At 66.0% G+C, this 19,960-nt stretch overlaps 9 protein-coding genes across 9 annotated transcripts; 5 read left to right on the top strand and 4 right to left on the bottom strand.

Annotated features, from left to right (window-relative positions):
- The first annotated feature begins 353 nt into the window (after nucleotides 1-353).
- FA09DRAFT_331796 (14-3-3 protein) lies at nucleotides 354-2,517 on the top strand. The gene is made up of 7 exons (XM_025743181.1): nucleotides 354-891; nucleotides 1,127-1,318; nucleotides 1,407-1,521; nucleotides 1,585-1,851; nucleotides 1,913-1,926; nucleotides 2,040-2,069; nucleotides 2,129-2,517. The coding sequence occupies exons 1-7, from the start codon at nucleotides 825-827 to the stop codon at nucleotides 2,227-2,229; spliced, it is 786 nt and encodes a 261-aa protein (XP_025596128.1). The 5' UTR covers nucleotides 354-824; the 3' UTR covers nucleotides 2,230-2,517.
- A 428-nt stretch (nucleotides 2,518-2,945) lies between these two features.
- On the top strand, nucleotides 2,946-7,149 carry FA09DRAFT_331795 (putative alpha-adaptin C). Its single transcript, XM_025743180.1, has 10 exons — nucleotides 2,946-3,290; nucleotides 3,647-3,786; nucleotides 3,836-4,029; nucleotides 4,085-4,214; nucleotides 4,269-4,370; nucleotides 4,426-4,531; nucleotides 4,584-5,062; nucleotides 5,116-5,635; nucleotides 5,689-6,869; nucleotides 6,932-7,149. Exons 1-10 carry the CDS (start codon nucleotides 3,164-3,166, stop codon nucleotides 7,028-7,030), a joined length of 3,078 nt encoding a protein of 1,025 aa, XP_025596127.1. The 5' UTR covers nucleotides 2,946-3,163; the 3' UTR covers nucleotides 7,031-7,149.
- Nucleotides 7,077-9,149, bottom strand: FA09DRAFT_362521 (hypothetical protein). The gene is made up of 3 exons (XM_025745484.1): nucleotides 9,019-9,149; nucleotides 8,342-8,968; nucleotides 7,077-8,254 (listed from the first exon to the last, which is right to left on the bottom strand). The coding sequence occupies exons 1-3, from the start codon at nucleotides 9,079-9,081 to the stop codon at nucleotides 7,142-7,144; spliced, it is 1,803 nt and encodes a 600-aa protein (XP_025596126.1). The 5' UTR covers nucleotides 9,082-9,149; the 3' UTR covers nucleotides 7,077-7,141.
- A 126-nt stretch (nucleotides 9,150-9,275) lies between these two features.
- On the top strand, nucleotides 9,276-10,919 carry FA09DRAFT_344167 (hypothetical protein; the record flags this gene model as incomplete). The annotated part of the gene is made up of 7 exons (XM_025744639.1): nucleotides 9,276-9,811; nucleotides 9,904-9,964; nucleotides 10,008-10,147; nucleotides 10,200-10,454; nucleotides 10,511-10,574; nucleotides 10,635-10,689; nucleotides 10,744-10,919. Exons 1-7 carry the CDS (start codon nucleotides 9,348-9,350, stop codon nucleotides 10,917-10,919), a joined length of 1,215 nt encoding a protein of 404 aa, XP_025596125.1. The 5' UTR covers nucleotides 9,276-9,347.
- An 83-nt stretch (nucleotides 10,920-11,002) lies between these two features.
- On the bottom strand, nucleotides 11,003-13,455 carry FA09DRAFT_362519 (hypothetical protein). Its single transcript, XM_025745483.1, has 8 exons — nucleotides 13,272-13,455; nucleotides 13,077-13,214; nucleotides 12,940-13,019; nucleotides 12,812-12,878; nucleotides 12,645-12,753; nucleotides 12,349-12,591; nucleotides 11,676-12,286; nucleotides 11,003-11,619 (listed from the first exon to the last, which is right to left on the bottom strand). The coding sequence occupies exons 1-8, from the start codon at nucleotides 13,358-13,360 to the stop codon at nucleotides 11,142-11,144; spliced, it is 1,815 nt and encodes a 604-aa protein (XP_025596124.1). The 5' UTR covers nucleotides 13,361-13,455; the 3' UTR covers nucleotides 11,003-11,141.
- A 541-nt stretch (nucleotides 13,456-13,996) lies between these two features.
- Nucleotides 13,997-14,517, bottom strand: FA09DRAFT_127479 (hypothetical protein). The gene has a single exon (XM_025739065.1). It carries the CDS (start codon nucleotides 14,381-14,383, stop codon nucleotides 14,078-14,080), a length of 306 nt encoding a protein of 101 aa, XP_025596123.1. The 5' UTR covers nucleotides 14,384-14,517; the 3' UTR covers nucleotides 13,997-14,077.
- A 1,000-nt stretch (nucleotides 14,518-15,517) lies between these two features.
- On the bottom strand, nucleotides 15,518-16,029 carry FA09DRAFT_127449 (hypothetical protein). The gene has a single exon (XM_025739064.1). It carries the CDS (start codon nucleotides 15,820-15,822, stop codon nucleotides 15,553-15,555), a length of 270 nt encoding a protein of 89 aa, XP_025596122.1. The 5' UTR covers nucleotides 15,823-16,029; the 3' UTR covers nucleotides 15,518-15,552.
- Nucleotides 16,030-16,235: 206 nt separating this feature from the next.
- FA09DRAFT_340783 (hypothetical protein) lies at nucleotides 16,236-18,192 on the top strand (the record flags this gene model as incomplete). Its single annotated transcript, XM_025744356.1, has 2 exons — nucleotides 16,236-16,313; nucleotides 16,375-18,192. The coding sequence occupies 2 exons, from the start codon at nucleotides 16,236-16,238 to the stop codon at nucleotides 18,190-18,192; spliced, it is 1,896 nt and encodes a 631-aa protein (XP_025596121.1).
- A 585-nt stretch (nucleotides 18,193-18,777) lies between these two features.
- On the top strand, nucleotides 18,778-19,811 carry FA09DRAFT_321961 (ribosomal protein L1). Its single transcript, XM_025741035.1, has 3 exons — nucleotides 18,778-18,804; nucleotides 18,869-19,170; nucleotides 19,252-19,811. Coding segments are annotated over exons 1-3 (651 nt in total). The 5' UTR covers nucleotides 18,778-18,803; the 3' UTR covers nucleotides 19,600-19,811.
- Nucleotides 19,812-19,960: the final 149 nt, after the last annotated feature.

Here is a 19,960-nt window from a genome sequence, read left to right as displayed (position 1 = left end):
GGATGATGAGCAGCTGGCACGACGGGCGCTGGCATCAAGAGGCGGTCGCTGGGTGCCGCATGCGCACGGCGCACAGCGAGACGTGCATGATGGCGGCGTGCGGCGACGGCGCGGCCTTGGCTCTGGTGCCTTCGATGAGCTGCCTGCTGGCCCAGGCCGCTCTGCCGCTGCCTGCCTGCCGAGCCGTTCGCGCCACGCCGCGCGTCTCTGCGTGCCTTGCTGGCCTGCCGCCGCCACGGCGCGCCGCCGTGTGAGGAGGCACGCGCACGCCGCCGCGGCGCCCGAGGCCCCAGCGCAGCCGCCGCGCGCCTCTGCGTCGCCGCCGTCGCCGCGCGCAGCACGCTGCTCCATCACCACCACTACCGGCTCTCACTGCCCCTCCCGCTACCCTCACACCCGTGAGTCTCGCTTCTCTGCCGCGATCGCGCAGGCTGGCGGAACGAGGCGTGCCCTGCGAGCACGTAGGGGGCGGCAGGGCAGGTGTTGTTGCTGCGGTCGGGCCACCAGTGGCGGCCACACGCGACAGTGCGCCGCCGTGCCGCAGGCAGTTGGCGATGGAGAGACAGCGCCGCGCCTGGCGGGCTGCACAGGGCAGCCTCTGCGCCAGGCTCGCTGGCTTGTGATGCAGGCTGTTCTCCGTGCTGCGCACGCTCTGGCGGAGACTCGCTGCTGCTCCTCTCGCACCGCGTTCTATCGTGCATTGCTGACGCATCTCTCTTCCGCTCCTCTCTACTCCTCACCACCTCGCGCCATCACGCTGCCCCTTGCAAATTCGTACTTATCGCACTGCAGCACCCCACCACCCCACCCCACACTTCGTCATCATGACCGACACCCGGGAGGACTCCGTCTACCTCGCCAAGCTCGCCGAGCAGGCTGAGCGCTACGAGGGTGAGTCTGCGCACGGGCACGGAAGCGCAGGAAGAAGCAGTCTGCGTTTGAGCTGCGCGCTGCATCGAGAGAGAAGGTCTGCCGGGCGGAGGAACAAGGAAAGGGTCGCATGATAAGCTGAGGGAGCCAGGTGGGCGCGAGACGGGCGGAGGACCCGAAGACGCGGGTTTGGAGGCTCGTGCGCCGGTCGTGCAGCCGTGCGACAGACGTCTGACCATGCCTCGCCCGCCTGCAGAGATGGTCGAGAACATGAAGCGCGTCGCTTCGTCCGACCAGGAGCTCACCGTCGAGGAGCGCAACCTGCTCTCCGTCGCCTACAAGAACGTCATCGGTGCCCGCCGCGCCTCGTGGCGCATTGTCTCCTCCATCGAGCAGAAGGAGGAGAGCAAGGGCAACGAGTCGCAGGTCACGATGATCAAGAAGTACCGTGAGTGCTGCTGCAGCCTTGCTGCGTGCCTTGCAGACGCAGGCACGCGCTGTCGGCCCTCGCGACTCACACCATCTCGACCTCACAGGCGAGAAGATCGAGGCCGAGCTGGCTCAGATCTGCGAGGACATCCTTGACGTTCTGGACAAGCACCTGATCCCCTCGGCCGCCTCGGGCGAGAGCAAGGTGTTCTACCACAAGATGTGCGTGGCGCCGCGCCTCTGGCTGGCGCACTCGTGAGCTCACCATCCTCTCGCCGCCCACAGGAAGGGTGACTACCACCGCTACCTCGCCGAGTTCGCCACGGGCGACAAGCGCAAGGACTCCGCCGACAAGTCGCTCGAGGCCTACAAGGCTGCCTCGGACGTCGCCGTCACGGAGCTGCCGCCCACGCACCCCATCCGCCTCGGCCTGGCCCTCAACTTCTCGGTCTTCTACTACGAGATCCTGAACTCGCCCGACCGCGCGTGCCACCTCGCCAAGCAGGCCTTCGACGACGCCATTGCCGAGCTCGACACGCTGTCCGAGGAGAGGTGAGTCGAGCGACGCGTGTGCACACCTGCAACTTCATACTGACGCTCCTGCCCTTCTCAGCTACAAGGACTCTAGTGAGTCACGACGACGGGCAGCCCGGGCATCCGCGGCAGCGCTGCCCATCGCGCTTGCGGCCAACTCGATCCTGCTGCCTCTGCGACTCTTGCTGACCGCTCTCCCCTCACAGCGCTCATCATGCAGCTGCTCAGAGATAACCGTGAGTGCTGCCTGTCGCTACTGCGCTCCCACACAGGCTGACGCCACACTCCCTCGCAGTGACGCTCTGGACCTCGGACATGGCCGAGGCCACCGAGTCGAAGCCCGAGGCCACCGAGGCACCTGCCGCGGCTGAGGCCAAGGACGAGACGGCGGCTTAAAGCGAAGCGCGCTGCGTCGTCGGTCCCTTCTTCACTCAGTCCAGTCACGCCCTCCACACAAGCAAAGGCACGCTTCCCTTTCCACCCGCTGCGGTCGGCCTCTGTGCTGCTCGACGCTCTCCATCCCGTCCCTCAGTCCTCATATCCAATCGTCGTCTCTCCCCACTCGCGATGCTGTTCGCCGCGCCAGGCTGTACCCCTCGCCGTGCGGACGGTGCTCCCAACCTCCTGTTGTCCTGTCTTGTGTGCTAGAGTAGCTGCGTTCGGCTCTTGAAGGCACTCGTTGCGTACCTGCGTGTGTGAGCGGTGTCGGAGTGTGCATCCTCATCGTGGGCTCGTGCGCATGACCCTGCGAGCCGCGCCGCGCTGCGAGCCGCTCTGTGAGCTGAGCCGTCCACTAAAGGCGCACGGCGAGCGCAGCTGCATGCTCGCCCAGCAGTCCGCTTCCTGCCCCCGTCACCGACCCGTCTCTGAGTGTCGAGACGAACAGGAGCGAGGGAGAGCGATGGCGGTGCAAGCAGGCAGGTGCAGCGGGCCTTGATCTCCAGCATGCAGCTCGCGCACGGCCTCCTGAGGCGCGTCGCGAGACCGGCGGCGCGCCTGCCCGCGTGCGCTGCATGCCGCGGGTGGCGCCTGCCGTGCGGCGGCACAGCGAGACGGCGCGCGCCAGCCATGAGCCCGATGCTCGAGCTCGGTCTGGGGTCAGGCCAGCACGGCGTCCCTCAACACCACTCCACTCCACCCTGCCTCACCCACTCGCTCGGCTGCCACTGCGTACGCGCTTCGCCATCTGCGCTCACTGCCCAAGCCTCTACCGCCAGTCCGTGTCTCTCTCTCGCTCTTGTCCCGAGTGCACGAGCCGCAGCGCAAGAGCGCCTGAGCCTGGCCGCCGCTACGTCTTCTGCTGCGCTCTCGCAGCTCCGCCGCTGCCGCCATGGCGTCGCAAACGTCGATGCGGGGCCTGACCTCGTTCATCGCGGACCTCAGAGCATGCCGCGTGCGCGAGCTTGAGGAGAAGCGCATCAACAAGGAGATGGCGCACATCCGGCAGAAGTTCAAGGGTGAGTGGAGCAGCGAGTGGGCTCGGGCGGGGAAGACGAGAGACGAGACGAGCTACCAGCTGGAAGGGACCGCACGATCAGGCAGAAGTGCGTGATGCAGAGAGACGGTGGGGAGCAGCAGCCGCCGTGCTGTGAGCAGAGCGTGTTCTCGACTGGCCCAGCGAGGGCCGCGCTCGACCAGCGTGTGTCGTGACCGGCGTGTCTGACAAAGGAAGCATGTGCGATGCCCTGGCGGTTCCTGCGCTCCGAGGCGCACGTCACTCGTAAAGGCTCGTCTGGAGCTGGGCTCGACTTGACGAAACACGGCAAGCGCGCAGCCTGGTGGTGGAGGAGCACGGGCTGACAGCGCTCCGCAGAGGGACAGCTGGACGGCTACTCGCGCAAGAAGTACCTCTCCAAGATCCTGTTCACCTCGATCCTCGGCTACTCAGTCGACATCGGCCACATGGAGGCTGTCAACCTCATTGCCAGCCCAAAGTACTCTGAGAAGCAGATCGTGAGTCTGCCTCCACTTCGCTCGTGCACAGCAGCTGACTCTGGCACAGGGATACTTGGCGATCACACTGCTGATGAACGAGGACTCCGACCTCGTGCGCCTGGTGGTCAACTCAATACGCAAGGATCTGGACGAGATCAACGAGATCAACAACTGTCTCGCGCTGCACGCCATTGCGAACATCGGCGGCAAGGAGATGGCCGAAGCCCTTGCGGAGGACGTGCACCGGCTGCTGATCTCGCCGTGAGTCTCGTCGCTGGCGAGCATCAGCTTCTGCGATCTGACGGCTGCGCTACAGCACGTCGAAGAGCTTTGTGCGGAAAAAGGCAGCGCTCACGCTCCTGCGGCTGTACCGCAAGCACCCCGAGGTCATCCCGGCCGACGAGTGGGCCGCGCGCATCGTGGCGATCATGGACCACGAGAACATGGTGCGTCCGCTGTCTAGAAGCGATCAGACCTGGGACTGACGCAGCGGTCAACAGGGTGTGGCGCTCGCTGTGACAAGTCTGGTCATGACGCTGGCACAGGACCATCCTGATGCGTTCGCCATTGCCTACCAGAAGGCCGTCGACCGGCTGCAGAAGGTCAGTCGCGTCGAGGTGCAGCCGACGCAGAAAGCCAAGCTCACGCCAGCTACAGATCGTCATCGACGACGACTACAGCAACGAGTACGTGTACTACAAGGTGCCTGTGCCGTGGCTGCAGATCAAGTGCTTGCGGCTGCTGCAGTACTACCCTCCGTCAGGTGCGCGCTCTGGACTGCTCCCATCGTCGATGCATGCTGACGCTCTCTGTAGACGATGCCACGATCCGCAAGACGATCAACAACGTGCTCGAGACCATCCTGGACAACTCGCAGGACACGCCAAAGAACGTGCAGCACAACAACGCGCAGAATGCGGTGCTCTTCGAGGCCATCAACCTCGCCATTCACCTCGACACCGAGTCGGTAGTGGTCGCCAAGGCTGCTGTGCTCCTCGGCCGCTTCATTCTTTCGCGCGAAACGAATGTCCGATACCTCGGCCTGGACACGATGGCGCATCTGGCTGCGTGCGCAGAGAGCCTCGAGCCCATCAAGATGCACCAAGATACCATTATCCTCTCGCTGCGCGACAAGGACATCAGCGTGCGGCGGCGGGGCCTCGACTTGCTGTATAGCATGTGTGACGTGACGAACGCCAAGGTCGTCGTTGCCGAGCTGCTGCGCTACCTGCACGTGGCCGACTACGCGCTGCGCGAGGAGATGGTGCTCAAAATTGCCATCCTGACGGAGAAGGTGAGTCAGGCAGCACACGAGAGCCAGTGCGCCGCTCTGACACACTGCTGCAGTTCGCCACCGAGTACTCGTGGTACGTCGACACGATCCTGCAGCTCATCAGCTCTGCGGGCGACCATGTCGGCGAGGAGGTGTGGTACCGCGTCGTGCAGATCGTGACGAACAACGAGGACGTGCAGGAGTACGCGGCGACGCAGGTCTTCAAGCTGCTCAAGTCCAGCTCGTGCCACGAGAACCTCATCAAGGTCGGCGGCTACGTGCTCGGCGAGTTCGGCCACCTCATCGCCAACGAGCCGGGTGCGAGTCCGATCGAGCAGTTCCACGCGCTGCACTCGCGGTCACACCTGTGCTCTCAGTCTACGCGCGCGCTGCTGCTGTCTACCTACGTCAAGTGGCTCAACCTCTTCCCCGAGATCCGCGAGCAGATCATGTACGTGCTCAACCGCTACCGGCACGTCCTGGACGCCGAGCTGCAGCAGCGCGCTTGCGAGTACGTCGCGCTGGCCTCGATGGAGAACGACGAGCTGCTGCAGGCAGTCTGTGACGAGATGCCGCCCTTCTCCGAGAAGTCCTGTGAGTCCGTCGTGCCTGCCGCGCCTGAGCGTCTGCTGACCGCTCCATCGCAGCGCTGCTGGTCAGCCGGCTGCAGCGCAAGCACGGAGACACCGGCGACAAGCGCACGTGGGTCATCGGCGGCAAGGAGGTCAACCGCGAGCGCGAGGCTGCACGCGAGGAGAGCCGCAAGAAGGGCATGGCCAACGGCGGCGCCATGCCGACAGGGCCCGCGACATCTGTCATCCGGCCACACGGGCCCGACCATGTGACGGCAGGCACAAACGGCGGCGACGACTATGGCGGCTCTGCGTACCGATCGAACACTGAGACCGCGGATGACATCCTTGCGGGCCTCGAGGGCCTGGACATGAGCACGGGCACGACCGCCTTGATACCCACTTCCGAGGCTGCCAGCTCTGGGATCGCTGCCCGTCAGCCGATCCTGGACTCCGCCTCGAACGGGGCACGGGGCGGAGACTACGTTCAGTCGCCGCTTGCCACATCGCCAGTCAATGAGCGTGCGCCATCCCTGTCCTCTGGGCTCGGCTCGTCAAGCAGCACAATGCCGACCACCGTCACGCCAGCTCCCCGCTTCACGCCTGGCTTCAACCGGAACTTCAACCGCCTCGCGTTCACCGACGAGGGCGTGCTATTCGAGGACAACCAGCTGCAGATCGGGCTCAAGAGCGAATACCACGGCCATCTTGGCCGCATCACGCTCTACTTCGGCAACAAGATCAGCGTCGGCTTCTCGTCTTTCACGCTCTCGATCAAGTCGCAAGAGCCCGATGCGCTGTCCGTCACGCTGCCTAAGCTGCCGACGAACACTCTCGCCGCCGGCACGCAGGTGCAGCAGGTGGTGCAGCTCGAGTGCCACGACTTCTTCTCGAAGCCGCCGGTGCTGCGCATCAACTACCTCGCCGGCAGCATGCAGGAGATCTCGCTGCGCCTGCCCGTCATCCTGACCAAGTTCGTCGAGCCCGTGCAGCTCGGCGCTGCGGACTTTTTCGAGCGGTGGAAGCAGATCGGCGGTCCCCCGCGCGAGGCTCAGCAGATCTTCGCCTTCAAACTCACGTCCACCGGCGAGGTCGACACCAAGCGGCATCGCAAGGTCGTCACGGGCGCGCGCGTCGGCTGCCTCGACAATGTCGATCCGAACCCAGTCAACCTCGTCGGCGCCGGCGTGCTGCACATGTCCAACGCCGGCAAGGTCGGCTGCCTGCTGCGTTCTGAGCCAAACAGGGAGGCCAAGGTGAGTGCCAGCAGCACAGGGCACCAGTGCGTCGGCCCATCGCTGACACGCCTGGCACTCAGCTGTGCCGGCTCACAGTGCGAGCCACGAACGACCTCGTGGCGGCAGAGCTGCTGCGTCTGCTCACAGCCGTGCTTGCAGCTGAGGCACGCGACATCTAATGCTACCTTCTTGTCGCACACGCGCAGCAATGCACCACGTCACGATACGAGAGAAGCATGCAATTAGTGTTGTACAGAGTGATGGAGAAGGCAGCGGAACAATGCGATCAGTCACCGGACAGCGAGTGGAGGCTCGACGCCGGGCACGGCGCCCCACTCGAAGATGTCGGCTTTGAAGAGGTCCAGGATCGGCGGCGGCACGTCCTTCTCTGCGGGTGCGCTGTCGGCGTAGGCGTCTGCGCCGCGCTTTGCAGCTGGCATCGAGGCGCTCTGCGTGGCTGCGCCGCCTCCGAAGGCACCGCCTCCAAAGGCAGAAGTCGCCTGAGAGCCGAAGGCGCTGGCACCGCCGAAGGCAGAAGTCGGGGCAGGCGCCGCCGCAGCTCCGAATGCTGAAGCTGGCGTACTGCTTGCGCCGAATGCGGGTGTGCCTTGCGGCTGAGCTTGACTGCCGAATGCACTGGTGCTGCCAAATGCGCTCGGAGCAGCTGTAGCGCCAAAGGCACTCGTGGAGCCAAAGGCGCTCCCACCGCTCGCAGCTGCGCCAAAGGCGCTCGGCGCACCGAAGGCCGAAGGAGCAGCAGTCGATGTGGCAGGTGCTGCGGATGTGGCTCCGAAAGCACTACCGCTCGTGGCGGCTGCGTTTCCAAAGGCCGAGGGCGCGCCGAACGCTGAGGCCTGCGGAGCAGCAGCAGCGCCGAAAGCAGAGGGTGCGCCGAATGCTGATGGCGCAGCGCTGGTGGACGAGCCAAAGGCGCTCGGCTTCGCTGCGGCGCCGAACGCGCTCGTGGATCCGAATGCGCTGCCGCCGCTGTTTGCTGCCGCACCGAATGCTGATGGTGCGCCGAACGCTGATGTCGAGCCGAAGGCGCTCGGCGCAGCGGTACCGCCAAAGGCAGACGGAGCCGAGGTGCCGCCGAACGCAGACGCTCCTGAGGCAGCCGGAGCGCCGCCGAACGCTGATGGCGCCTTCGCAGCGCCGAACGCAGACGGTGCACCGAACGCTGATGGCGCTCCGAAAGCCGATGGAGCAGCCTGCCCGCCGAACGCTGATGGTGCGCTCGCACCGAAAGCGGAGGCGCCAGCAGGCTGCGAAGCCGGCGGAGCGTCTTTGCCCAGCGCTTTTGCCCGGTTCGCCTCCGCCTGTCTGAGCGCTGCGCTGCGATCTTGTGCAAGCGTCTGGAACGCAGTCTGGGCGCTCGCCGCGAGCTGTTGCTCTTGCGAGACCTGCAGGGTGCAGGTGTGTCAGAATCGCCGAGCGAGGCGTCACAGCGACCGCTTCGAGCCGCTTCGCATTCTTGGGCCCGAACTCACGTATTCAGCGCCTTTGCCCTCCTTCAGCGCCTGCAATGCGTTCCAACGCATCTCCTCCGGACTATAGTCGCCATCCTTCAGGTTCGGCTCATTGCGCGCCGGGCCGTAGCAGGAGAGCCTCCAGACGGGCAGCGCTTGAGCTCGCACGTCTTCGAAGATCGTGTCGGCATTGAGTGCCACCTGACCGGCGGCCCATGCTGGACCCGAGCCCAGAGTGTGAGGCGCTGCGCTACTCTGCGTCGCGTTGCCGCCGCGAGGCGTGCTGCCGAAGGCAGATGCGGGCGCAGCAGAGCTGCCAAAGGCGGATGTGGGTGCGGCCGAGCCGCCGAACGCTGAGGGACGGGGCTGGCTTGCTGCGCCGCCAAACGTCGCCGGCGGTGCTGCAGAGGCGAAGCTTCCGAAGGCCGAGGCGCCGCGGTTGGCCGTGCTCTGGCCAAAGGCAGAGGGCGCACTGCTGCCGCCAAAGGCGGACGGCGCGCCGCCTCCAAAGGCCGAGGGAGCGGCAGCGCCAAAGGCAGATGGCGCTGCGGCGCCGAATGCAGATGGCGCGGCCGAGGAGCCAAAGGCTGAGGTGGCGCCGAAGGCCGAGGGAGCGCCGAAGGCGGTCGACGGGTTGCCGCGTGGGTGCTGCGGAATGTCAGTGCGGGTCGCTCATGGCCGGCGGCCGAGGGACGCACCTCGTTCCTGCACGAGTCACCGAAGCGGCACTGGCCACGCAGGAAGAACTGGCACACCGCCATGGGCGCTTGAGCCTGCTGCGGGCCGATGGAGGTTGTGCTAGGCGGCGGTGGAGGACAGAGCTGACGGTGCGGAGCGAAGCGTTGCGCGTGTGCGGCTCACGCGTGGCCGTGCGGCGCGCGCGCGAGATGCTCTCAGGCGCGCGCCGTCTTCGCTCGCCAGACGCGCGCTGAGCCCGCATGGCATGCGACCTTCCCTCCACCACACCCGCCTGCGCCTCTCCACCTCACAGCACGTCTGGCCGCGCCGGCACGTCTAGCTGCCCGCCATGTCGGTTCTCGGCTCGCGCTCTCTCTCCTTCGGCGGCGCCACGCAGGGCCCGTCCAAGGCGCCCAGCTTCTCCTTTGGCGCCTCGGCCTCTTCGTCGGCCGCACCGGCTGCCTCTGCGGCGCCTGCTGCTGCTCCTGCCGCTGGCGGCTTCTCGTTCGGCGCACCTGCTGCTCAGCAACAGCAGCCGCAGCAGCCCGCTGCCGGCGGCTTCTCGTTCGGCCAGACGCCAGCGCAGCAGCAGCAGGCTCAGGCCAAGCCAGCCTTCTCGTTTGGCGCTCCCGCAGCACAGCCGCAGCAACAACAGCAGCAGCCGCAGCAGTCGGGCGGCTTCTCTTTCGGTGCCTCGACGCAGCAGGCGCAGCAGCCGCAACAGCAGCAGCAGTCAGGCGGCCTCTTCTCGTTTGGCGCGTCGCAGAGCACTGCACCTGCATCTGGAAGCTTGTTTGGCGGGGGCGGCTTCGGGTGAGTCTGCGAGGCCTTCGCGATGCGTGTGTTGGGGCGCACGGGCGGAATTGCACTCTTGAATGCTGCGCTCTTATTTGACGGCCAGGCAGGGAGCTCCAAGCTGCTGGCTTGAGCATATTCAGCAGTTGCGGCCTCGCAGCCTCGAGACTCGTGCAGCTGTCTAATGCGCCGTCCTTTCTGCAGAGCGTCACAGTCCCAAGCACAGCAGCCACAACAGCAGCAGCAGCAACAAGCTGCACAGGCGCACTCGCCGTTCCTGCAGCATCCCTTCTATACCCGCGAGCGCTTCAATGATCTGCCCGACGAGGTCAAGAACATGGTGGAGGAGCTCGAGTAAGTCTGCACAACGCCAGCGCCAGTCTGCAGCGCCCTGACGGAGCTCTAGCTCGTACATCCGCCAGCAGCAGCTCACGCGCGAGGCACTGCACGGCACCCTGTCGGCAGCGCCGACCTCTGGCCTTCCGCGCGTACTCGACGAGGCGCACTCACTCGCAACACAAGTCGCTGCGCTGCGAGCGTCGCTTGAGCTCGACGTCTTGGCTGCGAAGGAGGTGGTGAACCGCGTGGAGGAGGACAGGAGAGACAACGCCACTCTGTTTGAGGCGCTGCGCGGCAATGGCAACAAGGAGTGGCCGCGAAGGTGAGCAGCGGTCGCTGCTGACAGGTCGAGCAGCTCGGGCTGACATCTGTCGTCAGCTTCTTCGAGAAGAAGGCAGACACCTTCCGGGATCGGATCGGCAACTACCGCAGCACGATGGAGGTGAGCACTGCGGTCTGTCTGGAGCCAGGCGTTTCGCTCACGCTGCGTCGTGCTCGCCAGCAAATCGAGCGGCATCTCTCTTCGCTCGACTCGAAAGAGTCGCACAGCCCGCAAGGTGCGCATCTTCTGAGGCAGCAGCGCAGCACGGGCACTGACGCCTTACCTGCAGCCATCTCCGAGGTCATCCAGTCACAACATCAGTCGTTCATGGGCCTGGCGTCCAACGTCGCGTCGCTGCACTCCGAGGTCGAGGCGCTCAAGCGCGACTACTCGAAGTGGTATGCCGCGACGCACCGCTCCGTGCGGGATCCTTTCGGCATGGCGGGCATGGAGAGCACCTTGTGAGCACGGCGCTCTGCAATGCAACCGCGTCACAACCACTGCCGCTCGTCAATCACGCGGCGGGTGCAAGAGGGTAGATGGCATTTCTGAGGCAGGGCACTAAGTTAACGGGAAGAACAACGGTAGGGTAGGCGGCTCGCGCCTGTAGGACCAATAGGCGGGAGGGAAAGGATGGTGGGGCTGGGCCGAAGGCGGCGCAGCACGGGGGCTCTCGGAGCTGGAAGACTACAGGCTGTTGTGGGCGGTCGCATTGCGCATCGCGGCGAAAACCATGCTGCGCTGCGACACAGTCATGAAGGGCCCGTTGCTGCTGGTGGCCGAGCGGCCCGAGTCGCTGGTGCGGGGCCGGCGGTGGCGGCGTGGTGCGGGGTCGAGCTCGACGCCGTAGCCGTAGCCGTGGCCGCGGCTGCTCTGCTGCTCCTCGGCCTCGCTGTCGTCGAGCGAGAAGCGGCGGCGGTGGTGCGAGGCGCTGGCGGCCATGATTTCGTGCTCCACACGGTGCGGGCTCGTGGCGTCGGGAATTGAGTCCTGGCGCGGCGACACGCTGAACGGTTGCGTCTCGTCGGGCGACATGGAGCGCAGCGCGTACGTGGCACTCGTGATGTCGCCGTCGCCGGGCGTGCTGTACATGCGGCCCATGTCGAGCGGCCAGGCATCGGCCGACGTAGGTCCACTCATGGGCGAGGCCGAACGGAGCGGCGGGCTGTGGGAAGGCACGTCAGTGTCTGCGGCAGCTTGCCTGCTAGCTTTGGTGCTCACATGCTCGGTGCACCGCTGACCCGCTTGCCGTGGCGAGCCGCGTCGTCCTGCTGAATCTCCTCAGAGCCGATGCGGTTGCGGATGTCACGGATCGAGAGGCCTCTACCAAGGTCGGTGCTCGGCTTCGCAGCAGCCTGTGCGGCTTCGCGGCGGAGGTGCGGAAAGGGGTCGCCGTTGAACGAGGTCGTGGACGAGCAGCCGCCGAGAGTATCTGCGGCCGGCGTCAGAGGGCACTTCTCGATGACCTCGGTGCTGATCGAGATGTCGTCAGGCGCACGGCCGACGGGGTACAGCGGCAGCGCACCACCGCTGCGCGAGCCGCGCGAGAAGGTGCTGAAATTGGGCGGCGAGCGCTGGTTTGTGCGCTTGACCTCGTGGTGGAAGTCGCTGTTGTTCGTCATGACACTGACGGTGGGCAGCACCGAGGGCCCGTGCGAGTACTGCGGCGGCGGGCGCGCCATCGAGGTCATCGACGTGCCGTGGCCGTGCACGGCGTCCTGCTCCTCGATGAGCAGGTTCATGGCGCAGATGATCTGGATCACGATCGTCAGGTGCAGCAGCGACGGCGTCTTGGTGCGAGCGGTCAGGACGACCATGAGCTCGGCGAAGTTCTGGTGTCACAATGCGGTCAGCCTGCCGTCGAAAAGCCTCAGCTGGAGGTAACTGAACTCACAAGGCAGCAGACGGCGATGGCATACTCGATGCCGTTCTGGAAGAGCATGCGGCTGATGCGAGCCAGGCCCGACGGGCCGCGCGAGGAGCGCAAGAGCCGGCGCGTTGTGAAGCTGACGATGCAGAGGTCGAAGAGCAGGCTGTACAGCAGGTACCAGAACGATGTGAGTTCGTACCACGGCTTGAGGTCGCCCGAGCTCTGCACGCAGTAGTGCGCCGACGGGTCGTACATCAGGAGGTCGTACTGTGGAGCAGGTCAGCGCACAGCAGCAGTTTGACGGCGAGCATCGCTCTCACCTTGTCCGACTTCCAGAAGGTGGCGAACGAGACGGCAATCTGACCGGCGAAGCCGAGCACGAGGATGACGTGTGCCGTGCGGGAGCGCTGGAAGATGATCAGAGCACGCCTGGGAGGAGCGTGGTGAGCGAGATGCTGCGACGGCCTGGCGCCTTCGGCAAGCTCACCAGCCGAGCGCGGCCGAGACGAAGGTGACGGCGAAGAAGACGAAGAACTCGCTGGCCCAGCTCGCGTCTGCCAGGGGAGGGAACGTGAACAGCGGCCCGGCAGCGACTGCAGCAGGCGTCGTGCTCACCGTGGCACGCCTTGGACGAGGGCAGCATCTGGGTGAGCTGGATCACGCAGTCCAGCGTCATGCCGATGATAGCCGCGTACCTTGCAGAGCAGGGCCGTCAGCAGGCGCAAGGCACGCTCGGAAAGACGGCCACTCACTTGATCGTCAGGAAGATGAGCTCTGCAGCGTTGAGGCGTCCGCGGCCCTTGGCGCGGATCCACATGCGAGCCTCGGCGGGCACGGTGCGGAGCGCCTCGAAGAGGATGAGCGCCTCAGCCGCAATGATGGGGTACTGCCTGTGTGGAAGCATCTGTCAGTCTCAGTCAGAGCGCGGGCTGCGCTCCGGTACACACCAGATGATGGCATGGTTGAGATCGAAGAGCGTCGAGGGGAATAGCTGCGGCGGGACCAGCACCGCATCCGTGCTCGGTGGGTTTGCCATGGTGGGTGGGTGCGCTCCGTCGAGCGAGCGCGAGAGAGGCGAGGAAAGAATACAGCAGCGAGACGAGGAGCGAGGATGCGACGGGCCACCCGAGAGATGCTTGAACTTGAGGAACGAGAGGAGAGGAGCGAGAGGGCACGACGGGGGAGGTGACTCGGACGGAGAGACGATCGACGACGAGGTCGGAAGCCAAGCGTGGCGGCGTCGAGCAGCCGTCTAGATATCGTCGATCGACGAGCAGCACTCTCTGCTACGGCACCAGAGGTGGCGCGACGGGGACTGGAGAGGTGACTGTCAGAACCTGCGTGTGGCGGCCGTCACTGCTGCTGGCTGATGCTGCGCCCTGCTAGTTGAGGGAGGATGTTGCCGGTGCCTCAAGTGGGGCAAGGTCCCTCATTCGGCGGCGCGGATCTCTCGAGGACCAAAAGGGTGACTCGGAGACCTCTGCCGCTGCGTGCTCTGGCGCCTGTATCGTCATGCCGGCCAGCAGAGGTGGTGCTGCGGCGCAGAACGGAATTGCCGTCGGCGCTGGCGCTGCAAAGTGGCTCTCTCTAGACTCCTAACGCGATCTGCCGGTGCGCAGCGACGGCAGGCGGGCGTGTCTGCTGTGCTTGATAGCGGCCACCCACATCTCGCTGCGCCCCCTCACACACCTCTTGCCTTCTCACTGCGTGCTGGCTCTGCGCGGCTGCACAGCTCTCGAGGGCTGAGGTCACATCACCATGAGGGCGCTCGAAGTGGGCCGCCAAGGAGAGCGTCGAGATCGTGGGTTCCGCGGGTGCCTTGCTGCTCGTACCTGACATCTCCTGTCTCTGCCGGGCGCAGCGATAGGGGCGATGATGGCGATGGCGCGAGTTCCTCTTGCGGGGATAGGAGTTGCAGGCGATCTCTTTGTGAAGAAGTGGCACTCAACGGCGGCGGGCGTTGGCCGCTTCTGCACCTGGTGGCTCTCCTCATCCGTGCTGCACCTGCACCCTGCTGAAGAGAGAGAACGTGCCAGGGCCCGAGCAGAGGGGGTCGCATGTGCTGCCCTGAGCTGCTGCTCTCTTACGTGGCACGTTCTTGCACGCTGAGGCTGGCCTGTGGGAGCTGGCCGATGAGCTGGAAGCGCTCGTCGCCGCGCGGTGGCACGTTCAACCAGCCGAGCGGTCGCCGCTCGGTGCCGCGTCGGATGTGAGCCAGAGGTGAGGACCGCGCGGCTCCGAGCATCCCACTCGCAGCCGTCCAATGCCAGGTGCAGAGTCCCTCCTTTCCCTGCTGTCTACTGTGCGAGCGCTAAAACGGGCTGCACCTATCGCTTGCCCACGGGCCCCACACGCCTCCTTGCCAGCACCAGCATGGCACCGCACCCGCTGCTATCTCGCGGAGTGCGCGCCTTTCCGAGGTGAGGGGCATGCCACGTCACACCTGCCTGCGAGCTGCAGCGCTGGCAATGCGAAGCGTGGGCTGAGGACGATGCATTTGTGCGCCGGCGCCGGCGCAGGGATGCCCCGAGGCGCACAGGAGCAGAGCTGAAGCCGCTCAAGCCGGACGAGCGTACGCAGCCGGCCGTGAGACGAAGTGCGGCGAGTGGCTGGCTTGCGCGATTGCTGAGGGGTGTGGTGGCGCAGTGCAGAGGGGCGCGGCATCAGCGGCAGCGCCGGCACGGCACCGCTCAGGGGCCAGGGGCGAGCGAGGCACTCAGCGCGCCGCGCCGCCGCCGCTCTCTGTTCCTGACTCCCACCTCCTCGCCGCCGCGCTCATCGCCCCTCAGGTCGCACGCCGCGCAGCCAGCGCACGCACGCAGCACAGGGCTCTCATCACTGCCAGCGGCTGGGACACCGAGCGCCGCAGAGGAGCTGTGCCCGACATTAGCTCACGGCTCTGCGGCCGTGCTGCCTGCTGCGTTGCCGCCGGCCAGAGCGGGCTGAACACCGCCGGCATGCGCCACGGAGCCGGGCTGAGCATCACTTCCGCGACGCCCGCGGGGTCGGGAACGTCGTCGTCGTTCTTTTGCGAAGCGGAGTTGCGAATGCCACTCGTCCACACGTACCTGCAGCCGCGCCACGGGGGCAAAGCGGCCGGCCAGCGTGAGGCAGAGCTGACGAAGATATCGATGTGCCCAAAGGAGGGCACCTCCTGACGCCGTGCCCAGGGCCACGTGGCGCCCATGACGCAGCAGGTACACATCGAGTGCCACACACTCTCGGCCGCTATCGCTCGTATACACGGCGCTGCGCCATCGGGCAAGCCGCGCTGACCCCTCTCTTGCAGACGGCAGCGCCGCCGGCCAGCGCTGATGAGCACGCCACGAGCAGCGCAGGCGAGAGGAGAGCGCTGTGCTGCCTATCTGCTGCTCCGTTTGCGGCACCACTTCCACACTCCGGCCGGCTTGAGCACGAGAGACAGGAGACGGGCAGGGCGTGCGCCCGAGGGCATTTGTGGCATGACGAGGAGCGAGAGGGAGAAGTGATGTGGGGCATGGGAGCAGGGCACAGTGACGGCCTGCTGCTGCGCGGGAGCCTGGCAAGTGGTGCGCAGGGAACGTCTCTCGAGACCGAGCAGCTGCGCCCACGCGATTGCAGCGGCGCGCAAGGAGACGGACACGAGCCGGCTCCTCAGAGCGCCTGCTGCAGAGAAGGAGGGTGCTCGTCGATGGCGCTCGCAGACTGCAGGCCAGCGGTGTCCAGCTCACCTCGCTGCAAGCGCACCGCCTCTCAAGAGACGCGTTGGCCGCGCCTTCTCCCTCCGTTGCTACCGTCATCTCGTCCCGTCTGCGTCTGGTCCCGGCTCTGCAACACAACGCTCCTCATCATCCACCATACGTCTCGCTCCGGATCGGTCAACGCTCGCTGCCTCTCCCCGTCGATCCCGCGCCGGGGCGTAGCACAGCATCATGCGTCTCTACATCGTCGTCTGCCTGCTCGTCGTGGCCTCGTGTGTCTTTGCGCTGCCGGTCCCCGCTGAGCATGAGGTCAGTCCTGTGTTGCAGCGTCTGGCTCCTCGCGCTCTGCATTGTGCTGACTCAATCGCAGAGGCCGCTCTTCGGACCGTTTGTCGGCGCACCGATCCTGCCTCGCGACGCCGTGGCGCCGCAAGACTCGGCGGCGAAGCGCGAGCCGTTCGCCTTGTGGGAGGAGAGCAAGGTCGGCTGGACCAGCGCCGGAGATGGTCGTCGTGACAACTCGCCGGTGAAGCGCAAGCCCTTCGCCGTGTTCGCGGCGGCCAACATGGTCGGCTTTACCAGTGTCGGTGACGGCGCGGCCGTCGGTTCCGTAGGTTCGACGGCCGGCTTCTCTCGCGACGATCACTCTGCAGCAAAGCGCTCGCCGTTCAGCCTCGCCACGAGCTGGGTCGACATCTGGGCCGGTGCAACTCCTGGGACCAGCGCCGCTCAAGCCAATGCTGCTACGCACCTCCGCGACGTCTCGCCGGCCGAGCGCGATGCCAACGCCTTCGGCATGGTCGACATCAAGGGCAGCCAGGCCTGGTCGGCCGGCCACAAGCGCGACTTCGACGCCGTCTCGCCCGCAAAGCGCGGACCGTTCGGTTGGATCTTCGTCAAGGGCCCCTTCAACTGGGGCGCCGGCCACCGTAAGCGCGACATTGTCCACCAGCCGCCGTCCAGCAGCTTCGACAATCCCGGCGTGTCCCACAAGGTCGCAAGCCGTGCGCCGTTCAGCGCCAGCCTGTGGGCCAGCCCATGGTGGCATCACCCTGCCGGTGACCGTCGCAGCCCGTTCGCCACGATGAAGGGCACTCATCGCTGGATCGGTCGCAGCCCCTTCGCGTGGTGGAAGGACTCCGGTCGTTGGATCGGTCGCCGCTTCGACACGCTCGGCGCAGCGCTCGCACGCCGCGCCGCTTTCGGCTGGTGGCGCACTTCTGGTCCCTGGATCGGCGGCCGCAGTGACGCTGCCGACGCCCACCTCGCAAGCCGTGGTCCGTTCAGCTGGAAGCTCCTCGATGCTGGTCGTTGGAACGGTCGCCGCAGCGACGCCGCCGACCCGACACTCGCAACCCGCAACCCGTTCAACTGGTGGCTCGACAAGGGCCGCTGGGGCGGTCACCGCCGCGCCGCCGACGATGCAACACTCGCAGGCCGTAGCCCTTTCGCCGTCTGGCGCACGACCGGCAAGTGGGCTCATCGCCGTGACACCAAAGACGCCTCGCTCGCAGCGCGCGAGCCATTCGGCACGTGGTGGGTGGGCCAGTGGGGCTCGTGGGGCTCTCACCGCCGTGCCACCGAAGACGCCTCGCTGGCAGTGCGCGAGCCATTCGGCTCGTGGTGGACGGGCCAGTGGGGTCCGTGGGGCTCTCACCGCCGTGACATCGACGACGCCTGGCTGGCGCCGCGCAGCCCTTTCAGCCCATGGTTCCCGCGCCCCTGGGCCCCGCCTCGCCGTGAGGCTGGCGAACAGCACCTCTCGGAGCGCAACGCCACCGCCGGCGGCCAGCCGCTCGACAGGCGTGACGTACACACCTGGGACAAGGAGCATCGCTTCACCGGCTCCAGCTCTCGCCGCGACGTCACCGCCATCAAGCGCGAGCCTTTCAGCTGGTGGAAGGCTCACAACTTCGTCGGCTCTGGCACTCGCCGCGACCTTGACGCCGACAAGCACTCGCCCTTCAGCTGCTGGTGGTGCGCGACCGACTGGAACGGCTCGGGCGGTCGTCGCGACATCATCGACACCGACCATGATGACGTCGACAAGCGCGAGCCCCTCATCCACGCTGTGCGCGACGTCGCGCTCCCTCGCAGCGACGCAGACAAGCACCACGACGAGGCGAAGCGCACGGAGCCATCGCCGCAAGAGGTCCGTCGCGATGCCGCCGAGCCAGCTGCAGAGTGATGGCGCCGTGCGGTCTCGTCAATGGCGGCCGTCGCATCCCATCTTCACGCCTCTCTCTCGCAAGGCTCGGCGGCGCTGGCGTACGCCACTTCTCCCCCCTCCCCCCCTCCTTGCGCATGTCTCGTATGACCTTTCTGTCTCGCCTCGCATTCCTCCTCATGTCCGACGCCTGTAGCCCTTCACGCCCGCTCGCCGTCGCCATCCCATTTGCTCCTCGAGCCGCTTGTCTGACACACTCTCTTTGCTTCCTGGCCGAGGCTGTCGCTTTCTCAACTATGTCTGTTGTCATGCCAGTACGCTGTCGGTGGCGCTTCTCGCAGGGATGTCGGCTCAGGTGGCCACGGCAGATCAATGGAGGTGCAGAGGCGCAGCGAGGAAGGAGCGAGGAGGGATTTGGGCGCAGCGTGGGGCAGCGGGCGCCGGACCGTGGGAAGCATCACGTGAATGGCTTGAACGGGGCTGCGGGGCGGAAAGAGAGAAGGCGAGACGCGGGAGTCGCACGCGCCTGCGCCTCCCGGCCGGCTGGCGTGGCGCGGCGCCGCTGGCTGCCTTTTCGCAGCGCCGGCGCCTCTCGCTCATCTCCTCACCATCAACCTCGAGCGACCGTCAAGAGTGAGTCCCCGCGCTGCTGCTGTGGCCGTCCCTGCGCACCCTGGCTCACCATGCGCGCCCGCAGTGTCCAAGATCTCGGTCTCCCAAGTGCGCACGCAGCTTCAGGGCCTGCTCCAGGCCTCGCAGGAGAAGAAGCGTAACTTCTACGAGACCGTCGAGCTGCAGATCGGACTCAAGAACTACGACCCGCAGCGCGACAAGCGCTTCAGCGGCACCATCAAGCTGCCGCACGTTCCGCGCCCGCGCATGTCGATGTGCATTCTTGCCGACGCCGCCGACGTCGACCGCGCCAAGCTGATTGAGCTCGAGTTCATGACTGTTGAGGACCTGAAGAAGCTCAACAAGAACAAGAAGCTCGTCAAGAAGGTGAGTGGCGTGCAGAGCGAAGGAGGGGCAGGCGATGTGTGCTGTCGGCGGAGCGGTGTCTCACACCTGGTGCACCCGCAGCTGGCCAAGAAGTACAACGCCTTCCTGGCTTCCGAGGCCCTGATCAAGCAGATCCCGCGTCTGCTCGGCCCCGGTCTGTCCAAGGCCGGCAAGTTCCCCACGCCCGTCTCGCACGCCGACGACCTCGAGAAGCGCGTGACGGAGGTCAAGTCGACGATCAAGTTCCAGCTGAAGAAGGTGCTCTGCCTCGGCGTCGCCATCGGCAACATCCAGATGTCCGACGACCAGCTGCTCGCCAACGTGATGCTGGCCATCAACTTCCTCATCTCGCTGCTCAAGAAGCAGTGGCAGAACATCAAGTCTCTCCACGTGAAGAGCTCGATGGGCAAGCCGATCCGCCTGTACTAAGCGCGTCCTCTGCGTCTGCGGCGGGCCGCTTCTTCACTCTGCGATGAACCGATCAAAGCAAGGCGTGCGCACGCATTACCCAGCGTCGACCTCGCTGTCGGCGTGAGGGGAGCTCGAATTCATCCTTCACCCAACCGATTGTGGCGTGAGGCATGGCCAGCGGGTCATGAGAGAGCCAGGGCGCAGGACGAGAGGGTCGCGTTGATGGAGATGGTGATCGGACGGACGCAGCGATGGGTGTAGTACAGGGATGTGACGCGGTGGTATGGTGACAGGCCGGAACGTGTGATGGAAGCGCTCAGGCAGCGCTGGCGACGGCGTTGGACGAGGTGAGACGGCGCTTCTTGCGCTGGATGTACGA

This window comes from Tilletiopsis washingtonensis (assembly GCF_003144115.1).
Source record: "Tilletiopsis washingtonensis strain MCA 4186 unplaced genomic scaffold FA09scaffold_20, whole genome shotgun sequence".
NCBI classification, from domain to species: Eukaryota; Fungi; Basidiomycota; class Exobasidiomycetes; order Entylomatales; genus Tilletiopsis; species Tilletiopsis washingtonensis.
This window is presented reverse-complemented; position numbering and strand designations above follow the sequence as displayed.